We start from the raw sequence: 22,401 nt of genomic DNA on the forward strand, positions 1-22,401 counted from the left end.
AGCCAAGGAGAGACAAAGGGAAGGGACACAGGGGAGGCTGGAGGTTTGAAATCTGGGGCTGAGCCTTGTTCCCAGCCCCTATGCTAATATCTTTTTAAAAGCAGGGAATCTGTCTGATAGCTTTATTTTATTGGTGGAAATTAAAAGTAAGCTGATATGTATGCATTCTGCTTTCAAATGCCGACATGATTTTTACCTAGGCATTAGTGGAGACTTACTTAAAAGCAATAAAAAATTACTCACAAAATAATACAAGGACTATTTTAACAATTCTTTTTAAAGCAGATGTAAGAGCAGGTAACACCATAGCCCAGTTTTTCTTTGTTTTATTTATTATGTATACAGTGTTCTGCTGCATGTATGCCTGCAGGCCAGAAGAAGGCACCAGATGTCATTACAGATGGTTGTGAGCCACCATGTGGTTGCTGGGAATTAACCTCTGAGCCATCTCTCCAGCTTCCAAAATTTGTTTTTTTTCTAATTTTTATTTGAAGTTTCTTCCTGTAGACTTTTAAAAAATAATTTGTTTATTTCTATTTTATTTGCATTGGTGTTTTGACTGCAGGTATGTCTGTGTGAGGGCATTGGCGGTCCTGGGACTGGAGTTACAAGATAGTCTTGAGCTGCCATGTAGGTGCTAGAATTGAACCAGAGTCCTCTGGAAAAGCAGCCAATGCTCTCAACTGCTGAGCCGTCTCTACACCAGCCTTCCCTCCCCTGAAGGGATTTTTTTTTAATAACTAGTTTTTTATGTTCTCTATATTGTGTTTGTTTATGACTAAAAATTTATTTGGGCGGGAAGATACTGTAGAATGGCTCAACAGTTAAGAGCACTTGCTGTTCCTACAGAGGACCTGGATTGGCAACTGACAACTGTCTGTAACTCCAATTCCAGGGACTCTGACACCCTGTTCTGCCTCCAAAGTCAACTGCTCTGTGTGTGTGTGTGTGTGTGTGGAGAGAGAGATGCACAGGCATACTTGTAATTAAATGTTACAAGAGTGAATCTTGCCAGGTGTTGGTGGCACACGCCTTTTATCCCAGCACTCGGGAGGCAGAGGCAGGTGGATCTCTGTGAGTTCAAGACCAGCCTGGTCTACAAGAACTAGTTCCAGGACAGCCTCCAAAGCCACAGAGAAACCCTGTCTTGAAAACACCAAAAAAAAAAAAAAAAAAAGAGTGAATCTTTTAGCCAAGTGTAGTAGTGCATGCCCTTAATTCCAACACTCTGGAGTCAGAGGCCAGTGAATCTCTGTGAGATTCAGATCAGCCAGGAATATACAATGAAACGCTGCCTCAAAAAATACTTTTTTGGGCAAAATTAAAATAAACATATATATTGTTAATTCTTGTTGGGTTCATTAATTTTGTTCATGAAATACCAACTAGATACAAATTATAGCATAATATATAAAGGTTTAATATGTGCATATCTGTGTATGAACTTGAAAAAGAAAGTCAAGTCTCAGAAAAGCAGGTTGAATGCTTACTTTTCCACTGCAGGTGAATGAATTGGTACAGGTGGAAACGTACCTTCGAAGTGAAGGGGTGCTAGTACGCTACTGGTACCCCATTGATATGTTGGAAAGGCCCCCTGCAGGCTACCGGAGGACAGCCACTAATGGGCTGGTCACACTGGACAATACCAACCTTCAAATTCACAGGTAAAACTGAGCCTTTCTTTCTGTGGGGCACAGAGATCTATTTACTATGTTTTTCCATGTGTCCCATTTATGCTTGACTAGAAGGCTTTTCCTTCAAAGCTAAGAGTTGGAAGGAGGGAAAGCAGTTGCACAGTTGCAGGAGTTGGGAAGACAAGATGGGTCTAGAAGCACATGGCCTATGTCACATGCGCTCTTCTGTATACTTGGCTGGAGCCAACTAGAGAGGCAAAATAAAGACACAGGAAAGAAGTCAGGAGGGAACAGATGAGACATCATCCAGTTCATCCATGTGAGGGGACACTGGCTGTGTGCACAGTACAGTGCAGGGTTCTGAAAGGGTCAGGGCTACAGTGGAGACATACCTGCCCTCTGCAGACAAAGGTCTAATGATGAGCAGTCACCATTCCTTGCCATGCAGTGTAAATAATGCCCTGTCTGCTCTTGCAGGGGTCCTTGAGTTCAATTCCTAGCAACCACATGGTGGCTCACAACTGTCTATAACTCCAGTTCCTGGGGATTCAACAGCCTTACACAGATACACATGTAGGCAAACATCAATGCAAATAAATCATGGAAGGAAGGAAGGAAGGAAGGAAGGAAGGAAGGAAGGAAGGAAGGAAGGAAGGAAGGAAGGAAGAAACCGCTGTTGCAGTTGAGACAAAGGCAGAGTAACAAGTGCAGTTCTCTACTAAAGCCTCTACGCACTGTATTCCATGCCATCTTTGGCATCACGGTTCCTCCTCAGACAAAACACTCTGTCTGTGTCTGTGCTTCCAGCACCCGGGAAGCTAAGGTGGAAGGATCACCTGAGCTTGGCACATCTGTACCCAAGCCAAAAAGCAGTCAAAAAACCACAGCAACAAATTTCTCTCTAGGGTGTCAGTTTGGCCCTGGCTTGACTATGTCTCTAGCTCCCCTCCCCCCTTTTAAGACTATGTAGTCCTTGTTGGCCTCACACTCGTGTTGTCAGTCCTCTTGCCTCTGCCTCCTATGTGCTAAGATTATAGGAGCGAGCCACCGTGCCCAGCTTGGCTCGTTCTGGCAACTCCAGGCTTCCATCTAAACTCAGCTTCCACCTTGCTGATCACTGGAATATTACATTATTCCATGGCTTGTCTGAAGTTCAGTTAGTCATTAAATCAAAACAGTCCACAGTCAGGTACTGTGGTGCACGCCTTTAATCCCAGCACTTGGGATGCAGAGGCAGGTGGATCTCTGTGAGTTCAAGGCTAGCCTGGTCTACAGAGCGAGTCCCAGGACAGCCAGAGTTACATAATAAGGCACTGTCTGGAAAAAACAAATAAACAAACAAAAACAACAGGCCACAGTTGGTGACACTCAAGCACGATGGAAGGAAGAATGGCATACTACACAGCACTGTCGCTTCAACTGGAGTCCTCACTGTCATCCACATAGGTCAGGGCCTAGTGACAAGTCGCGAGTGTGCCCACACTGACTACACAGCCCCAGAGCATTAGTCAGAGCAGTACCTTTGAGGCAGAGCTCCGAGCTCCCGGGCCAGATGCTGCTGTCAGTGTGGTTCCTCTTCAGCACCTGCACTCTCTCTCGGGATGAGCTGCCGTCAGACTTCCATAAGAACCCAAAGGAGAGCTGGACTGAGACCATTTTGATGTAGCTGAGGAAAGGGTTTGGCATGTGAGGTAGAGTTTTACCCCAAACTTCCTTCTTTGGTCCCCTCAATCCGGAGATCAAATGAGCCATCACCTTTCCTCACTGTGACCTCTTAGCCCTCCACAGTCTTCTAGACCAGTGGTTCTCAACTTGTGGGCCAAGACATATCAGATATTTACATTACAGTTCATAACAATAGCAAACTTACAGTTAAGAAGTACCAACAAGGCCGGGCGTTGGTGGCGCACGCCTTTAATCCCAGCACTCGGGAGGCAGAGGCAGGTGGATCTCTGTGAGTTCAAGGCCAGCCTGGTCTACAAAGCAAGTTCCAGGACAGCCTCCAAGACAATACAGAGAAACCCTGTCTTGAAAAACCAAAAAAAAAAAAAAAAAAAAAAGAAGTAGCAACAAAATAATTTTAATGGTTGGGAGTCACCACAACGTAAGGAACTGTATTAAAGGGTCACAGTGTTAGGACCAGTAGGCCGGCCCTGTCTCTAGCCTCTGCACAGACAGCTGCAAGGATGGCTGTGTCAGGTGCAAGTCAGACAGAGCTTGCACTTCTAACCAGACCTTCCCACATGAAGGGCTCTGAGCGTGCCTTGCTCCTAACACCCTGTGAGCCCTGGAGGCTGCTTCCCTCCTTGGGCCATGCTGGGTTTTCTGTTCCATGCACGCTGGACTCATTTTTCCCCGGGGATTTGCTTGGCCATCTCACTCTAATTATGCCAATTTCCTCTTCAAAAGGTCTCCCTTTGAAACACTGATAAATTATCCCTTTATCTTATCTAGTAACATTCAGTTGTGTAGCACTAAATTAATAATCTTTAAGATTGTTTCCACTATTTGACCCTTAGAAACACTGTTACTATGAATTTATGTTTACAAATTTTTGTGTGGGCTTACATTTTCATTTCTTTTTCAAGGGTGTTTTTTGAGTTGAGAAAAAAAACCACAGCCGGGCATTGGGCATTGGGCATTGGTGGCTCACTCCTTTAATCCCAGCACTGGGGAGACAGAGGCAGGTGGATCTCTGTGAGTTCGAGGCCAGCCTGGACTACAGAGCGAGTTCCAGGACAGCCTCCAAAGCCACAGAGAAACCCTGTCTGGATAAACCAACACCCCCATACACACACACACACACACACACACACACACACACACACACACACACACACAAACCACAAAGTAAACTATTGTGGGTTTTATTTAAAACTCAAGAGGGGCTAGAGAGATGGCTCAGAGGTTAGAGCACTGACTGCTCTTCCAAAGGTCCTGAGTTCAATTCCCAGCAACCACATGATGGCTCACAACCATCTGTAATGAGATCTGGTGCCCTCTTCTGGCCTGCAGGCATTTGTGCAGACAGAATGCTATATACATAACAAATAAATAAATAAATAAATCATTAAAAATAAAATAAAGCTTAAGAGAGTCACTTGAAACCTAGAACATGGGGCTAGAAGTGAAGCCAGAGATGCAGTGTTGTCTGTCATAGTCCCCACCCCACCCCCAAAAGCCCTGCTCAGGTGTGAGGGCCAAACAGTCCACGCGACACTCAGGATGTCTCACCGTTCTCTCCCCTCAGGGAGCTGCTGCGCTGTGAGGCTGCACTGGCCAGGCTGTACTGTCGCATGGCCCTGCTCAATATCTTCGCCCCCAAGCTACCTCACTTATTCACTCGCCTCTTCCACATCCCTGCCATCCGAGACATTACATTAGAGCACCTGCAGCTCCTATCCAATCAGCTCCTTGCTCCTCCCCTCCCAGGTAAGCTCTCTAAGGTTGAGCCTGGTCACACAGGCTGCGTAGCATGCTAGTTTTCCATGGCGGGGTCAGGGGGCCTGAGATAGCCATGCCGTCTGCTCTTAGACTACTGAGTGCACTTTCATCCTAGTCATTTAGTGAACATGAGGCTGCTGTCACAGATGCTCTGCTTGACCCTGGAGAGACAGATGTAGGTTCCCATGGCAGGGCCTGCTCATGTGAGTCAGCTAAGCCTGGGAGACTTCCGGCAAGGGCTCTCTATGCGTATCTGGGCAGGGCCACTGAAGGTGTGATTTGCAGACCTGTGTTACTGCTAGGAAGAAAGCACAAGTTTAAAGGCCACAAACTCTTGACTTCCCCACACTCCCCTGGTGGCCCAGGACTTTCTTTCCATTTCCCATCCACGCCATCTTTCTGCTGGGTCATTCCCGGGTTGTCTGGACGTTGGCTGCTGCGGTTCTCTCAATGCCCTTTCTTTCCCTGTCCGCAGATGGCACCATCAGCTCCAGCTCCATCCTCCTGGCACAGTCTCTGCAGCACTGCATCCACTCACAGAGCTGCTCTGCCACCGATCTTTTCTACCAGGGCAGCTCCCAGACGCTGAGGGAGTGGCTCAGCGTGGCCATCACCCGCACCCTGCACCAGGGCGAGGACAGCCTTCTGGAGCTGACGAAGCAGATCTACGCTTTCCTGCAGGTACAGGCTTGAGCTCAAGGGTCACAGCCGTGGACACCATTGAACTAGGAGTCTCATTGGCTCGCTAAATAGTGCTCTCCCATCAGCCACCCTGGGCAGCTATTCTTGAGGTACTCTTCTGCCTCTGGTGGCCTCCTCCTCCTCCTCCAGCGTGTGTCCTGGATGATTCCCCTCCCTTGTGAGATGAGGAGAGAGTGTCCCTTGTCTGTCCCATGCTTGCTTATTACACGTCTCCTTTCAGACGGCACCAGAGCAGTTCCCATCTGAAGAATTCCCAATCTCCGAGTCCAAAGTCAATATGGATGTGAATTTCCCCGGAGCGGCTTTTGTTGTTGTTTCTTGCAAAGAAAGTCAATCTGGATTCCGCAAAGAGTAAGTTGTCATTTCTCCAGAAGACGGTGCTGGGGAGAGAAAGCTAAGTGGATTCATTCCAGCAGCACTGCCCCAGGAACATGTCTCCAGCTGTCCTTGCCCTCGAGCGCACGCTATCTTAATGCTAACTTGCAGTTCTTCCTATATCTCCTTCTGTGGGGAGCTAGGCTTTATAGAGAACGACCTACTAAAGGTGGTGGAGATGACTTATGTCCAGTACGTGGCCTGGCCAAGTCTGTCTTAACCCCCACTTCCTCTCAGCTCCTCTCTGTACAAGGCCCCGTGGGCACGTGTGCTCGTCTATGGGCTTGGCCACAAAGTGAAGCGCACCGGCCAGCTGAACCTCATCGAAGCTGCCTGCTACCCCCGAGATGCCTCCCCAGCCAACACTGGGCTCGCCCCTCCACCCACAGCTGACCAGTACCCTTCCGTGGTTCTTTCCACAGACAAGGTCCACATCAAGCTAGGTGAGTCTTCCTCAGCTCACACTGCTGCAGATGGTGGGCAGCCGTGCTCTGCTCCCAGTCCCATTGCTATGAGTGAAGAAAAAGGCTGACTGCTCACTGCCGTGTGTTGGAGAGGCAGAGGCCACCCAGGCACAGAGGGATCCCTTCCCCCTCGAGCACACAGAGAGCATCTTCAAAGTAGCAGTCTCATTCTTGCAGCATTCACAGGCTGTAGCAATCCCAGTTGCCATATGTTGTGGAGTCCTTTTTTTTTTTTTTTTAATATTTCTTTATTACGTGTAGTGTTCTGTCTGCATGTATGCCTGCAGGCCAGAAGGGGGCACCAGATCTCATTATAGATGATTGTGAGACACCATGTGGGTGTTGGGAATTGAACTCAGGACCTCTGGAGGAGCAGCCAGTGTTCTTAAAACTCTGAGCTATCTCTCCAGTCCCCGTTCCTGGAGTTTTTATTGCAACAATTCTCTGGTGTCTGCTGTGGCCTGTGAGCACCTGCTGCTCTTATCTCTGGCATCCCTAGTAAAGCCTCGGGGATTAGAAGTCTTGATGAAGCTGTCACTGCCTGTCCTTGTCAAAGCCAGCTGAAAGGAAAAAAATCTTAATTCTAAACTTCCAATCTTCTTCAATATATTTAACAAGAAAAGAGCAGCATATATCTGCCTGAGACAACCATTTGTTCTAGCTGAATTTCTAGCCAGAGTGATGAGCACTGGTCCCCAAGCCTGGCTCTTGAGTCACTGTGTCTTTAGGGGGCAAGATAAGGGAATATTTCTTTAGTGATCTTGTCACCACTTCATAGTCTTCTTTCTATTTTTTTCTTTCTTTTTCTTTCTTTTCTTTTTTTAAGATTGTCTCTCTTTGTATCCCTAGCTGTCCTAGAACACTCTATGTAGACCAGGCCAGCCTCAAACTCATAGAGATCCACCTGCCTCTGCCTCTTAAGTGTTGGATTAAAGCCATGCACCACCATCATTGGCCCTTTTTTCTTTTTTTTAATTTAAATTGATTTTGACGTGTATGGATCTTAGTGTCTTCCAGCTGGGCAAGCGTCAGGAAAGCTCCTCTTAGTGTAGCCTATCTCTAGTTCTGGACTTGAGGCACTTGGTGTCTTCCCCTGTCTTTATTCACTCAGTTCTTTGGTTGTTTCACTGTGTAGCCCAGACTGGCCTTAAACTCAAAGTCTTCCTGCCTCCTCCTTGCAAGTGGTAGGATGACAGATTTGAGCCACCACACCTGGCCTGTCCATTGACACCGCACTAGATGGTTAGCAGTGCTGCCCTTTATCCCATTGCCACACCAGCAGGTGTCGTCCAGGGTTGGCTTCCAATGGCCATGCCTGTTGATGACTCTGTCTGGAGACGCTGGGCAGCAGGTGCTTTCACAAATGTGCCTGGGTCAGTTGCTGCCAATCACACATGTTCTTTCTGGGCCCTTCTCTTAGGAGTGTCCCCACCTCCTGGAGCCGTGCTGGTCTTGCACTCTCTGCCCCTGGAGTTCCCCCTGGCGATGGCTTTTGCAGAGCAGCTGCTGTCCTGGAAATCAGAGGACAGTGATGGGAAGTCAGAGGATGAGCCTGACGCCATTCCTACATCGGTCCTCCTGCACGTGGTGGAACTGCTAGGTGAGCAAGTGTCTGGGGTGGGTGGAGGTTGGGTAGCTGCGACCTGTCAGAGCACTTCCACTGAAAGTAGGCTTGGGGGTCTTGACTCTGAGTCCGTGGTTTCCAGGGTATCACCACTGTACTGCCTGGTGGCAGCTACCCATGAACAACATTAACATGCTTTAAATTGTTCAATGTTTGCCAGGCATGGAAGCAGAAGCAGGCCTATCTCTGTGAGTTTGAGGACAACCTGGTCTCTATATAGTGAGTTCTAGGCCAGCTAGGACTACATTGTGAGACCCTGTCTAAAGATAACAACAACAAAATGCAAATGTTTGCCTCATATTCTGTTTGCTTTAACTCATGGTGAAGGGTGTCATGGACAGGAGCAGTGCTACCAAATGGAATGTTAACCACAGAGCTGCTGGCCGACTTAAGCATGCAACACTCACAAAATAGTCAACTAAGATGTCAGATTTTTAACTAAAAGCAAACTTACCACCAAAATATTTGAAGTACATACTGAACTTTAATCCACAATGTGCCTGCTCACTGTTTAGGGTGAGTCATACTGATGGGTCTTCGGGCATAAGGTAGGGGCTGGATGGCTAGAGGTAGAGATGAGTGTCCACTACGGCAAATCCAGTGCCTTGATAGTGGTGGAGTCTGGCTGATGGGCATATGGGAATAGACCCTGATGAAAAGGAAAATAAACAAGGTAGCAATCCCAGATGCTTCAGGGGCCACATATGTCACTGAAACAATGACCAGAGGAAAAGGAGTGTTCGCATATGCCCACCAGGCAGTGACTGAGTCCTGATTGTTCACTGTCAAATGAGGTCTGACCAGAGTTGTGTATTCTTGTCACTTACTTTGGTTCACTTTGTAGCCATGGCTGACCTGGAACTCCCTGTGAAAACCAGAAGGTTTTATACTGGGATTAAAGGTGTATGACACCATGCCTGGCCAGAATTTTTATATTTATTTCAGCAAAGACTAGAAAAGTGGGGGCTAGAGAGATGGCTCAGCAGTTAAGAGTCCTGGCTGTTCTTTCAGAGGTCCTGAGTTCAATTCCCAGCAACTACATGGTGGCTCACAACCATTTGTAATGAGATCTGGTGCTCTCTTCTGGCCTTCAGGCAGAATACTGCATACATAATAAATAAATAAATAAATCTTTAAAAAAACTAGAAAAGTAAGATTTTTTGTGATCCTCCCAATTTGCCTAGATATTGGCAACTAGGTCAAACTTGTAGGACATTTAGGACAGTATGGGTGGTGCTCACTACAAAAAAAGATGTCTGTGCCACTGTGTTTGGTTTTGGTGAAGAATTCCCTTTGAGGATGGCTGTCCCCTTACGTAAGTGTCCTCTGGTAAAGGAAAGACTTGGTGGGGATGACATAAGCCTTGAGTCTATGGACAAGGGAGTTTTAACCTTGGCCTTTGCAGGCTTCATGGGAACCCATGAACTTATTTTCATTGAGAACTTCCAAGCAACCTCCTCCTAAGAGAGCAGGAAGTTCACTGCCTTCCCTGGAAGGCATTACACCTAAGTAATAGCCTTGGAAGTCCCAGGAAGCACTCTACCCATTGAAAACCCCATCTGGATGGAACCAGCTGCAGCCTGCTGTCTTGCAGCTCTGGGCTCAGCTGCCTCCTCAGAACTGGACCAAAGTGTTCACCATCCTCAGCTGCTCAAATACTACCTGAGCTCTTACCACCTTCATCCTGTCCTAGGCAACATGAACAGAGCATCTGGGAGATGGGTCTATGGCACAGCTAGTCAAGTGCCTGCCTAGCATGTACAAAGCTCTGCATTCCATCCCTTAACACTACATAAACCAGAAGTGCATCTGGTGTGAAGAGATTGGGACTTCTTTCTGTTTGTTTTTTTGTTTGTTTGTTTTGTATTTGTTTTAGCTTAATCATTCACAGTTTCTTTGATATGCTGTATACATTTCTTAAATCATACATTCACCTCCCCATATCATCATTTGTTCCTGCCCTTTCCCATAAGTCCTTTTTTCCCTTTGTCTTAGTTAGGGTTTCTGTTGCTGTGAAGAGATATTATTACCACAGCAACTCTTATAAAGGAAAACATTTAACTGGAAGTGCCTTACAGTTTCAGAGGTTTAGTCCATGGTGTCTCATAGTACTAGAGAAGAAACTGAGAGTTCAATATCTTGATCCTCAGGCTGCAGGAAGTGAGCTGAGACACTTCTTCCAACAAAGCCACACCTCCTAATAGTGCCACTCCCTATGAGCTTCTGGGGGCCAGTCACATTCAAGCCATCACACCCATCAAGTAGGATTTCTTTAAGCCAATTTGTCATGCAGCACAGGCTAGCCTGGAACTCACTATGTAGGCAAGGATGATCTCAAATTTCTGATTCTCCTGCCTCCACCTCTTGAGTGCTGAGATTACATGTGTGAAGAACATTGTATGTCTTATTTTAGACATGTATGCCCTGACCTTATTATGCATGCTATACAGGCACTCTACCATCTGAACTACATTCCCAAGCCAGGACATCTTTTTTTCTGCAAAAACGGTCACTGTCGTGTACCCTTCATGAACTCTCGTACCCATGAATTGTGCCTGGATTTAGAGCCTGTCCTGGAAGTCACTCTGTGGACTAGGCTGGCTTCGAACTCACAGAGATCTGCCTGCCTCTGCCTCCCAAGTGTTGGAATTAAAGGCGTGCGCCGCCACCTGGCTCTGTTTTGTGTTTTACTGAATCTGGAGCTCACTGGCTTGGTTAGGCTGGCCAACAAACTCCTGGGAGCCACCTGCCTGCCGCCCCAGAACTGGAGTTATACTGTGGCCCACTTATATGTGGGTGTGAGAATCCGAATATCTTTCCTGTAAATGAGAAGCTAATATACCTTGCTATAACTGTAAAATGTAACTATAAAAGAAATAAAAGGAAAATGAAGACTGTTGTGGAGCTACATGTTGTAGTTCATCAGAGTTTTTAACAGAAGTGTTAAAAACAAATGCATGACAGTGGGAGGAGTTCGGTCTCCAGGGGACCTGGATTCAGTTCCCAGCATTTATGTGTAGTAGCGTACAACTGCCTATAACTCCAGCTCCAAGGGATCTGAAAACATCTTCTGGCTTTGTGGGTATTGGCACACAAATGGCAGATAGGCACATAGACACAACACATTCAAGTAAGTAAAATAAAAACTGAGCTGGAGAGATGGCTCAGTGGTTTAGGAGCATACACTGTTCTTTCGGAGGTCCTGGGTTCAGTTCCCAGCACCCACCATCAGATGACTCACAACCACATGTAACTCCAGTTCCAGATCTCACACCTTCAACCTAATGGGCACTTGCACATATGTGCTACACATAAAGTTATACAGGGGCACACATACACACAAATTTAAAATTGATAAACCTGATTTTTAAAAAATAAAACCAATCTTGAAAAGATTATCCCAAAGTCCTTCCTTCCTCCTTTCCCTTCTCTTCCTTCTCTATGCTCCTCTTCCTCCCTCCTTTTTCTCTCTACCTCTGTCCCCTCTTTTCATTCCTTTCTTCCTCCCTTTCCTGCTCTTGGCAGTACTGGAGTAGAACCTAGGGCCTTGAGTGTGCTGGGCAAATGCTCTGCCCCTGGGGATGCCCTAACCCAGAGTAAGGCTTCTTAGGGCAGTTTTAATCATTGTTTAGTTGTGCTTTGGAATATAGCTGAGTTATTCATCTGCAGTGGCAGGCATCCTGTATCTTGGGAAGCCTTCTGACGGCTTCTAACTCGTCCTCTGCAGAGATGTTTGGCCTGAGATCCAGAAGCAGGCAGCTTGTTGTCAAAGGCATGGGCTAAAGGCCATGGCCAGCCCGCCAGTGTGCACTGGGCTCTCCATCTCTAAGCTCCATCACAGTGCTCAGAGCTGTTCCTGGGACATGAGCAGTGACATGGTTACTCTGTTTTCTCTCTGTCTCAGGAAACTTCCTGTGGACCACAGACATGGCAGCCTGTGTGAAGGAGTTGGTCTTCCACCTCTTGGCTGAGCTTTTACGTACAGTCCACACCCTGGAGCAACGGAAACACCCAGCTGGCCTGTCCTCCTCTATCGCCCTCCAGCTCAACCCCTGCCTGGCCATGCTGATGGCCTTACAGTCAGAGCTGCATAAGCTGTACGATGAGGAGACCCAGAGCTGGGTCTCAGGCAGTGCCTGTGGTGGCTCTGGAGCAGTAGCCGTGGGGGACCAGGGCAGGTTTTCCACCTACTTCCACGCTCTCATGGAAGGCTGCCTGGCAGTTGCTGAAGTAACCCTGCCTACCAATATCAGTGTCACAGCTAGTGGGGTGACCTCAACGACCACCCCAAACCTCAGTGACTCATCTTCATCCTCCTCCTCCTCCCCGGGACAGACACCACAGAGCCCTAGCCTCCTGTCCAAGAGGAAGAAAGTCAAGATGAAGCGGGAGAAGGCCTCCTCCTCCAGCAAGCGTCAGTCCTCCCGTGCTGCAGATGCAGACTCCACAGTGCTCAGCATAGGAGGGAGCAAGCCTGAGGACATGCTGTGGTTCCACCGTGCCCTCACCTTGCTCATCATCCTCCGTCACCTTACCCGCAAGGATCCACAGGGCCTGGCTGTGACAAGTGATGCCATCGCCGATGCCTGCCAGGCCCTAGTGGGTCCCACTGCTCACAGTCGCCTGCTGGTGATCTCAGGCATTCCCACACACTTGGATGAAGCTGTTGTCAGAGGTGCTATCCGCAAGGCCTGCAATGCCCATGGCGGTGTCTTCAAAGATGAAATCTACATCCCACTGCAGGAGGAAGACCCCAAGAAGCCAAAAGACAAGGCTGAGGGTGGTGACAGCAAGGTTGAGTCTGAGAAGTTGCTGGGGTTCCCCAGTGTGGACAGCTTGGAGGGGAGCACGTCCAGCAGCCTGGCCCCCGCCATGAGCATCAGTGCCTCAGCGTCTACCAGCCAGGCCTCAGTCTGCAGCTCCCAGGGTGTTTCACAGACTGCCAGTGACCTCTCAGTGGACCCCCTGCCCTCAGGCCTGGAGCTGCCTGTTCCTCCTGTCCTGTTGGAACCCCATGTGGTGTCCAGCCAGGAGAGCCTGGACATTTCCTTGTGCAGCACTGGCAGCCTGGGTAGTCTGGGCAGCCTAGGGGAACCTCTGGACAATGCCGAGACAGTGTCTGTGTCAGACGTGGGCTCCCTGTACACGGTCACTTCCCTGGAGACCCAGTCCCTCACAGCGCGCCCTATCAAAGGCTTTGCAGTGGTGGAGGTAATAGCTCTCAGCCTTGAAAGCCACTCAACCTTGACCTAGCCAACATGGCTTCTCCAAGCTACTTTCAAGGAGTTAGCTAGTAGGCAACATGGGGTTCTAGGGAGCTCCTGGGCAACTCTCAGCAGCTGCTTTTCTTGAGGTCAACTCTAAGAGGGACATCCAGTCTGGTGTCATAAGGCAAAGGCATTTCATTGCTGTGAGTGGGGTGAGGGTCTCTGGCAGGTACTTCGGAGGCATATGGCAGTGTTGTGAGAGTCACTGTGTTGGCAGTGTGAGAATCATGCACACTGTACTCCAGGCATGCTGAGTGCGGGTGTTGTGTGGGTGACCAGATGATAGCCACTTCAGATGTCACACGTTTCTCGGGCCACCTTGATTAGAAATGAGACATCTAATGACTTGCTACACTTTTGCAAGAGTTAGACTCAAAGGTAACATCCAGCACTGGGGTGCAGCGCTTGCTTAGTGTGTGTGCATGAAGTCCAGGGCACATGACCCAGCACCATTGTAAGAGTAAGTGCTACATAAAGCCCAAGAGCAAGAACTTCCATCAGCTGCTCTCCCGGCTGGGCTGCCTTCCTGGGGACTGGCCAGCCTTTAGGCTCCAGAGCTTCCCAGGTGAGCTGTTCTGTAATGGCCACGGTGGTGTTGGGAGGAGCCGCTCAAGAAAGCAGGCCAGCATGCTTCACTGGGGCTTATCCATCCAGAGCCCAACCTTTCTCTTTGTTCATACAGATAAGGTCCCGAGCCAAAATCGAGAAAATCCGAGCAAGTTTATTTAACAATAACGATCTGATTGGCTTGTCGAGTCTGGATGGTGAGGATGAGTTGATGGAAATGTCTACAGAGGAGATTCTCACAGTGTCTGTGGTGAACCAGAGTCTGTTTGACACTCAGGGGAGCCCAGGCCTAGAAGACTACTTCAACGACAAGTCCATTAAAGGTGGGCTGGAGGGTGTGTGTGCTTAGTGTTTGTAGTCTTTGTTTTTAAGTCTGTGTATTTATTTGTGTGTGAGTGTGCATCATGGTACCCATGTAGAGGTCAGAGGACAACTTTGGTGGTCCATATTCTCCTTCTACCATGTAAGTCCCAGGAACCAAACTCAGGTCATCAAGCTTGGAGACAAGGCCCCTTACCCAATGAGCCATCTCATGGGCCCAGATTTTGGGTTTTGAAATAGAGTCTCTATAACCCAGGTTGACCTTGAACTCCTTGTTCCTCCTGCCTCTCCCTTCAAGTGCTAGGATTACAGATTCCTTTTTGAATTTATTCCTTTGGTGAGCACTTTCAAGTGTACAGTAATTTTTGAGCTCTCTGCTGGCTTATGGTGGCCGAGTCTATGCACCTCTGTAGGATGTAAAGGACACTTGAACTCAGCCCCAGCGCACAGGCTTTGTGCTGAGGGTGGGCAAGGACACCCTGAGAGAAGCCCTCCTGCTCTAAGCCTCACTGCGGGCTTCCTTGTCACGTGTATTATTGTGCTCTGTCCTGTGTAGCCACAGACAGGACTACTTGTGTTTACAGGGTTCATATCTCATTTTTACAACCAGCCAGGGGCTAGAACACAGGCTCAGTGCTTAAGAGAACTGCTACTCTTCTAGAGGACCTGAGTTCTGTTCCCAACACCCACATGGTGGCTCACAACAGTCTGTAACTCCAGTTCCAGATGGTCTGATGCCCTTTGACCTCTGTGGGCACCAAGTACACATGTGGTGCACATACATACATGCAGGCAAAATATTGATTCACATAAAATAGTAAAAATCTTAAAAAAGATAAAAAGAAAGAAAGAAAAAGAAAAATTACTGACCAGAAAGAAGTCCAGCATCTTGCAGTCCCAGCACTTGGGAAGCTAAGGCAGAAGGATCGCCTGAACTCAAGAGTTCAATGCCTGCCTGTAAAAGCAAGGGCGGAGAGAAGAGTTGCTAAGATGGCTCAGTGGACAAACGTGCCTGCATCAAAACTGGTTATCTGGGTTTGATTCCCAAGTAGCCACACAGTATAAAGAAAGAACCAACATCCACAAGTGCTTGTCTTCTGACTTACATACGTGTGTTGATGCAGCACATGCACACACTCAAAAATAAATGAGTGAATAAAATGCTAGTGCTTCTTCATCCCAGGCCCCAGCAAATGTAAGACAGAGCTGTTGATACGGAAATATTTTATTAGTCATAGGGTTTGGTGGGAGGTGCCTTACATTTTGTGCCTGAGCAGCCGCCTGGCCCTGGCCACCCCCAAGGTCCTGCACCATTCCCTTACCTTAGCTGTCCCCTTAGAAGATGAATAGCAGAAGTTTTATTTACAGGGTGCTCAAGCTTGCTGTCTTTATTGCTTCCTCGTCTCCCCCACTTTGAATCCAGGATGCACTTTTAGCTCCTGATTCTATTGCAGTCAACCCTTCTGCTGATGGTGCTCAGGTCTTTGTTAATGTAGTTTGGGGCCTCATTTTGCCATATGCCCCCGCCCCAACACACAGTGGTCTCATGTAGTCCAGGCTGTCTTCAGACTTACCATGCAGCCAACACTGATCTTGAGTTCCTGGTCCTCCTGCTTCAGCCTCCCAAGTGGTAAGATTACAGTGTGGCACTATGTGCAGCCCAGGAGACCCCGCTTCTCTCCCTGTGCCCCCTGCCAGCTTCTCATGTTCTCTCACAGCATCATGACTCATTTTTTTGCTCTATCGTGCTGCAAGCCCTAACTGCCAATGTGTTCTTTTACGGCTTTGGAATCTCTAGTACATTTGTGCTTCTTAAATTAAGGTAAGCTGGTGCTGGACAGATGGGTCAGTGGTTCAGAACACTTGTTGCTCTTATAGAGGGTCGAAGTTTGGTTCCCAGTATTTACATGTCAGCTCACAATCATTCATCAATCCAGTGTCAGGGGTTCTAGTGCTCTTTCCTTACCTTCTCTGACACCAGGTATTCATGTGGTGCACATACTTAAGTGTCCAAATATAGGCAAAACAATTGTGCACATACAATAAAAATAAATCTGAAAATAGAATCAGGCTGAATGGTGGTGCACACCTTAAAAAATAAGAAAAATAATAAGATTAGCTAAAGCACTAGGACAAATAGACTTGAGAACATAGCAGCTGATAGAGTCCAGAGTGGGCAAGGTGGCCTATCACTTCCTAGCAGTGGTACAGAGGACAGCCGCCTGACCCAGAGGACATGCTCAGACTGCTATACCTTACTACAAGAAAGTCTGGGTGTTTAACTAAGGTGAATGCCTGAAGATGAGGATCCAAGTAACTACTTCCACCTCATTTAGTCTATCATCTACCTACAAAAATGTATGGTTGTGAACAGAGATAGCTCAGTGAGTGAAGGAATTTGCTCTGCTGGGTGGTGGTGATGCACACCTTTAATCCCAGCACTTGGGAGGCAGAGACAGGTGGATCTCTGTGTGTTCGAGGCCTGCCCTGATCTACAGAGTGAGATCCAGGACAGGCTCCAAAGTTATGGAGAAACCCTGTCTTGAAAAACAAACAAAAAGTATCCACCTGAATCCAACTAAACCCATATGCTGAAGAGAGGAAACTGACTCTACGAAGATGTCCTCAACTCAGCACGTGATGTGGGTACACACCTCCTTTATGCACACACACACTTTCACTCATTCTTTTTTAAACATGTGGTTGCTAGCCAGGCAAGAGAATCAGAAATTGGAGACCAGTTTCACCTACATGAGACCTTGTCTCTGACAACAAAGCACACAGTTGCTAGAAAAGATGCTTGCAGTGTGTGTCCTGGCATGATATGTTTATGAAAATTTGACCTTGTCCTCTTTTGTAACAGGTGAGAAATTGGTGCCTGGGGCCAGAGAGGTCCTGACAGAAATATTTAAAAGCTGCGCCCACTCAGAGCAGACGCTGAGCCTAATACCAGCAAAACCCATCAGGGTCTCTGACATCTATCTTAGCAAAGAGCAGATCAACTCCCAGAGCCCAGGCAACCTCCTACACCTCTTCTTCACCAATGTCCGGCCTCCGAAGAAGGTACTGGAGGACCAGCTCACACAGGTAGCCACATTCTCCACATAGTCTCTGTGCTTAACCTGGGCTCCTCATCTGGGCTGGCCTGAGAACCCCCATCTTCACATCTGTGTCCCACAGATCCTGAGGAAATATGGTGTGCCTAAGCCCAAGCTGGATAAGAGCAAGTACAGCAAAGCCGGGAAGGAGCAGCACCCCATGAAGGTGGTGAGCACCAAGCGGCCCGTCACCAAGCCACCTGCCAAGGACAAAGCCGTGCTCAGCAGTCTCAGGTGCATGCCCAAGGAGCTCAGGAAGAGGGTGGCTGTGGTGTGGCCTTCCAGCAGGTGTCTGAGAGACTGTGGCACCCCTGGGGCAGCCAGGCATGCCAGCTGTCCTCTGCTCTGCTGCTGAGAGCCCTTCAGTCCTCGGCCTCATCCATTGCAAGTTAACATTTTACCTCCCCTGCAAGTGCAGTAAATCCTGTTCCATGTAGGCTGTCAGGCAAAGTGTTCACTGAGAAAACAACGCAATAAGTCATACTTGATCCATACACTGAAAGCTTTTCTAATGCATGTAGGGAAAAACTGATAACTGATGGGGGACATAGCTCAGCAGCAAAGTGTGCATTCAGCATGTGCAAGACCCCAGGTCATATAATTTCTATGCATGTATCATTTTCTTTTGTTGTTTGTTTGTTTTGGTTTTGTTTTTTTTTTTTTTTTTTTTTTTTGGTTTGTCAAGACAGTATTTCTTTGTATAAGATCTCTGGCTGTCCTGGAACTCTCTCTGTAGACCAGGTTGACCTCAAATTCAAAGATCTGCCTGCCTCTGCCTCCCGAGTGCTAGGATTAAAGGCGTATACTACCACCACATGGCTGTATGTATCTTTTTTTTTTAGTAACATCTTTTTAAAAAGATGTATTTACATGTACACAGTGTTCTGCCTGCATGTGTGCCTGTAGGCCAGAAGAGGACACCAGATCTCATTATAAATGGTTGTGAGCCCCTATGTGGTTGCTGGGAATTGAACTCAGGACCTCTGGAAGAGCAGCCAGTGCTCTTAACCTCTGAGCCATCTCTCCAGATCCAGTATATCATTTTCTTAACTGACATGAAATGCAGAAGAGGCTAAGGCAAAAAGATCACAAACTTAAGGCCTAATTGTCCAGAGAGGAATTCCTAAGTTGCCTGTCTCAAAACAAAAGGCCAGAAGAGAACTGGGGATAACGAGGCATGGTGATACACACGTTTAATCTCAGCACTCACTCAGTAGGCTGATGCAATAGGATCTCCATGAGTTCAAGCCTAGCCTGTTATACATAGCAAGTCCCAGGCCAGTGAAAGCTACATGATGAAACCTTGTCTCATATAAATGAATAAATAAATAAATAAATAAATAAATAAATAAATAAATAAATAGGCAAGCTTAGTTGTAGAGTGTTTGCCTAGTATGTATGAGGCTCTGGGTTCAGTTGCCAGCACTACACAATGAATGAATGAATGAATGAATGAAGATAAGTCATTTCAAAGTTCCCTTCCCTGAAACTGATGCATTATGTTAGCAGTCTTCCAGAACTGTCTGTGGCACATAGTGAATGTATTCCTGTGCAAATGTGGGTACTGTGCACAGTGTGAGCACCCTGCTATTCCTGTTTTAACACTAGTCTTGGCTCAGCACAAAAATAAACTACCTGTCTTTTTGTTATGTTTTGTTTTTTGAGACAGGGTTTCTCTGTGTAGCCCTGGCTGTCATAGAACTTGCTCTGTAGACCAGGCTGGCCTTGAACTCAAAGAGATCCACTGGCTTCTGCCTCCTGAGAGCTGGGTTTAAAGGTGTGTGCCACCACCTCCTGGCAACCTTCCCATCTTTTAAAAAATGTTTTACAAAGATTTGTGTGTTACTAATGTGTATATATGTGTGCCTGGATGAGTTTATGTACATCACATGCGTTGTAGGTGCCTGAGGGGGGCCCAGGATTGGAGTTAGAAATGGTTATGTGCTACCTTGTGAGTGCTGGCAGCCTGATTTGGGCCCTGCAAGAACAATAAAGCACATCTAATTCTTGAGCCATCTTTCTTCCCCCTGTTTCCTTTCTGTTGGTTGCTACATACTATTGCATATTTGAGTATTCATACATGTTTAGTGTGATTGTTTTCTTTCTTTTTTTATTTTTTGAGACAAGTTTTTTTTTTTCTGGGTAGTTCTGGCTGTCCTGGAACTCACTGTGTAGATCAGGCTGACCTCAAACACAGAGATCCACCTGCCACTGCGTCCCATACAATTTTCTTAAGGCAGTGTCTCAATGCCAGTGAGGGCAGAGGGTGAACACTTACGAGTGGAGGCAGGACCAAGGATTCAAGGCCAGCCTTGGCTACATGGTTTGTTCCAACTTGGACTATGTGAGATCCTATCCCAAGAAATAAAAAAACAGGATCTTGCTGTGCAACCCCAGCCAGGCTCAGAGTAGTGATCCTCCTACATTAGCTCAGGAACCCTGGCACTCCCTGTCATGCCTGACTGTAGTTTATGACTCAAATCCTCGCTGTCCTAATAGCCCTTGAACTGCAAGTGTGTCTAGAAAAATTGCATGAGTGACCAGAGAGATCCTACACCCTTTCATTAACCCACTGTGTGCAAATGGCCCTGTCCTGCGGAATACCCAGGGCTGACAGCATTCGGTGCCGTCCGTGTACTGCTCGGTACTGCTGCCCTGTGGTCTTTTAGGAGCATTGCAGATGTGAGTGCAGTTGAGAACCTGAGCTTGTGAATTACTCAGTGTTACTTAATCGTAGGTAGCTAATCTCACTACTGGCTATTTTACTGAGCCATGCTATTCTGTATATATAGAAAATGTCGGAAAAGTTTCAGGAGTTCTCACGTGTGAAAGCATTGGTTTATCTCTGTTGTGGGCTTAGAACAAAGCCTTACACTCAGCCTGGTGACCCCTGTACCATAGTTGAAGTATGTGAGGTTCTGTGTTTCCTGTAGGCAGGCAGTGTGGACATGCACATCCTAACTGCAATTCTTTGATCTGTAGCAGGACTGCGTTAAGTGAGAAGAAGCCAACCGTGAAGGCAAAGTCACCTGAGAAGAGCAAACCAGATGAAAAGGATCCAGAAAAGTCACCCACCAAAAAGCAAGAAGGTACATTCATGGCTGGAGAACCTGCTTCCATCCTGGGGACAGCAGCCCACTCCAGGATGGGCCTCTCAGCCAAGGCCTGCCTGGACGGGCCCACCCACTCAGATAGTCCAGCTCTTTATGCCCCCAGCTCCTTTGAGTCACAGTTGAGATGGGAAAGTGTTTGTGCAGACAGTGGGAAATGTCCCTGACAGCTGGCTTTGTGGCCGTCAGCTTAAGGCAGGGAAAAATAAGATGAATGGATACTGAAGGAGTGGAAATGTGCTTGGGGTTTCTAGAAGGCACTTGCCTGAACCAGTGAACTGAGGAGGGAGGGGCTGTGGACAGCAAGCTTCCCGGTGTCTTAAGCACAGACAGAGAAAGCTGTTCCCTGTGTCCTAACTGTTTTGTTAACCTTGCGCTTCTGAGACTTGGAGAAATAAGGGAGATGGGAAGCCATAGCAAAGCCTGGCTGGGTGTGCAGAGGCCGCGTCACACTGTGACAGGCTGGGGACGTCAGAATTAACACTGGGAGCCCGGGAAGAGGAGCTTGGCAGAGGAAGCCAGGGGCAAGAAGCCGCAGTGAATGACAGTGAAGGGCCACAGTGAGTGGGCTTCCCAGCCTGACTGTGACACTCTCATTCCCACCGCTGATTGCATGCACCTGCTGTGCCGTCAGCTCCTGAGGAAAAGTACCTGACCCTAGAAGGATTTCACAAGTTCGTCATCGACCGAGCCAAGCAAGATATCCGCAGTGTCTGGAGAGCAATCTTATCCTGTGGCTATGATCTTCATTTTGAGAGGTGAGAGACTGGCTTTCCTCTAGGTTGAGTCCAGGACAGACATGATTTTGGCAGGCAGATGACTCAGCTGTCACCCTGCTGAGGGTCTGCTCTGTCTGTCTGTGATGCTTTGGCCTGTGAAGCTGCTCCCTGAGTTACATAATTGTCAAGTGATTTTTTTTTCTTACCTGTTTGAAAACAAACTGTTCTTTTCCTTCAAATCTTGACTTTTGGTGCTATTACATGCGTGGCTTAGACAGCAGACACTTTTCCATGCAGTTCTAGAGTCTACGTGGGGCCTCCCGGTGACCAGCACATGGTACCCTGCTCATTTCATCTCACTCAGCCTCTCTCTGTTCTTGCATAACCTCATGTCTGCTTGCTTTCTTGCTTCTGTCCCCCTCTCTCCCTCCTCCCTCCCATTTTGAAACAGTGTCTCACTATGTAGCCCTGGCTGTCCTTGAAAGCATAGAGTTCCATCGGCCTTTGCCCCTTAAGTACTGGGAATAAAGGTGTTAGCCACTATGCCTGACTCCACTCTTTTTTTTTTCTTAAAAAAGCTGGAGAGATGGCACAGTGGTTAAGAGTACTGGCTGGTCTTCCAGAGGTTCTGAGTTCAATTCCCAGCAACCACATGGTGACTCACAACCATCTGTAATGAAATCTGGTGCCTTCTTCTGGACTGCAGGGATATATGCAGCCAGAATACTATATACACAATAAATAAATAAATCTTTTTTTTTTTTTTTTTTTTTTTTTTTTTTTTTGGTTTTTCGAGACAGGGTTTCTCTGTAGCTTTGGAGGCTGTCCTGGAACTCACTTTGTAGACCAGGCTGGCCTCGAACTCACAGAGATCCGCCTGCCTCTGTCTCCCTAGTGCTGGGATTAAAGGCATGCGCCAAATAAATAAATCTTAAAAAAAAAAAGACATCAGGCCTGTTGGATTAGGGCCCACTTGCATGATTTCTTTCAGCTTTTTCTCTTTTTTTCTTTTTTTGTTTTGTTTTGTTTTGTTTTTGGAGACAGGGTTTCTCTGTGTAACAGTCCTGGCTGTCCTG

The 22,401-nt window shown here is 47.4% G+C and overlaps 1 protein-coding gene across 8 annotated transcripts in view; it reads left to right on the top strand.

Annotated features, from left to right (window-relative positions):
• The window catches only part of Hectd4 (HECT domain E3 ubiquitin protein ligase 4), a 155,786-nt gene that overhangs the window by 117,777 nt on the left and 15,608 nt on the right, over window positions 1–22,401 (top strand). For 7 of the 8 annotated variants that reach the window (XM_040731261.1, XM_040731259.1, XM_040731263.1 and 4 more), the window contains exons 55-66: window positions 1,504–1,664; window positions 4,885–5,066; window positions 5,554–5,759; window positions 6,001–6,131; window positions 6,393–6,598; window positions 8,040–8,219; window positions 12,148–13,454; window positions 14,193–14,400; window positions 17,262–17,485; window positions 17,579–17,730; window positions 20,479–20,585; window positions 21,241–21,364. In XM_040731261.1, the coding sequence (XP_040587195.1) occupies window positions 1,504–1,664; window positions 4,885–5,066; window positions 5,554–5,759; window positions 6,001–6,131; window positions 6,393–6,598; window positions 8,040–8,219; window positions 12,148–13,454; window positions 14,193–14,400; window positions 17,262–17,485; window positions 17,579–17,730; window positions 20,479–20,585; window positions 21,241–21,364 (3,188 nt within the window). The remainder of the gene's footprint in view (window positions 1–1,503; window positions 1,665–4,884; window positions 5,067–5,553; window positions 5,760–6,000; window positions 6,132–6,392; window positions 6,599–8,039; window positions 8,220–12,147; window positions 13,455–14,192; window positions 14,401–17,261; window positions 17,486–17,578; window positions 17,731–20,478; window positions 20,586–21,240; window positions 21,365–22,401) is intronic. The other variant, XM_040731260.1, reaches the window with a different exon arrangement.

The sequence above is a fragment of the Mesocricetus auratus genome, unplaced genomic scaffold, assembly GCF_017639785.1.
Source record: "Mesocricetus auratus isolate SY011 unplaced genomic scaffold, BCM_Maur_2.0 Super-Scaffold_100025, whole genome shotgun sequence".
NCBI lineage: Eukaryota > Metazoa > Chordata > Mammalia > Rodentia > Cricetidae > Mesocricetus > Mesocricetus auratus.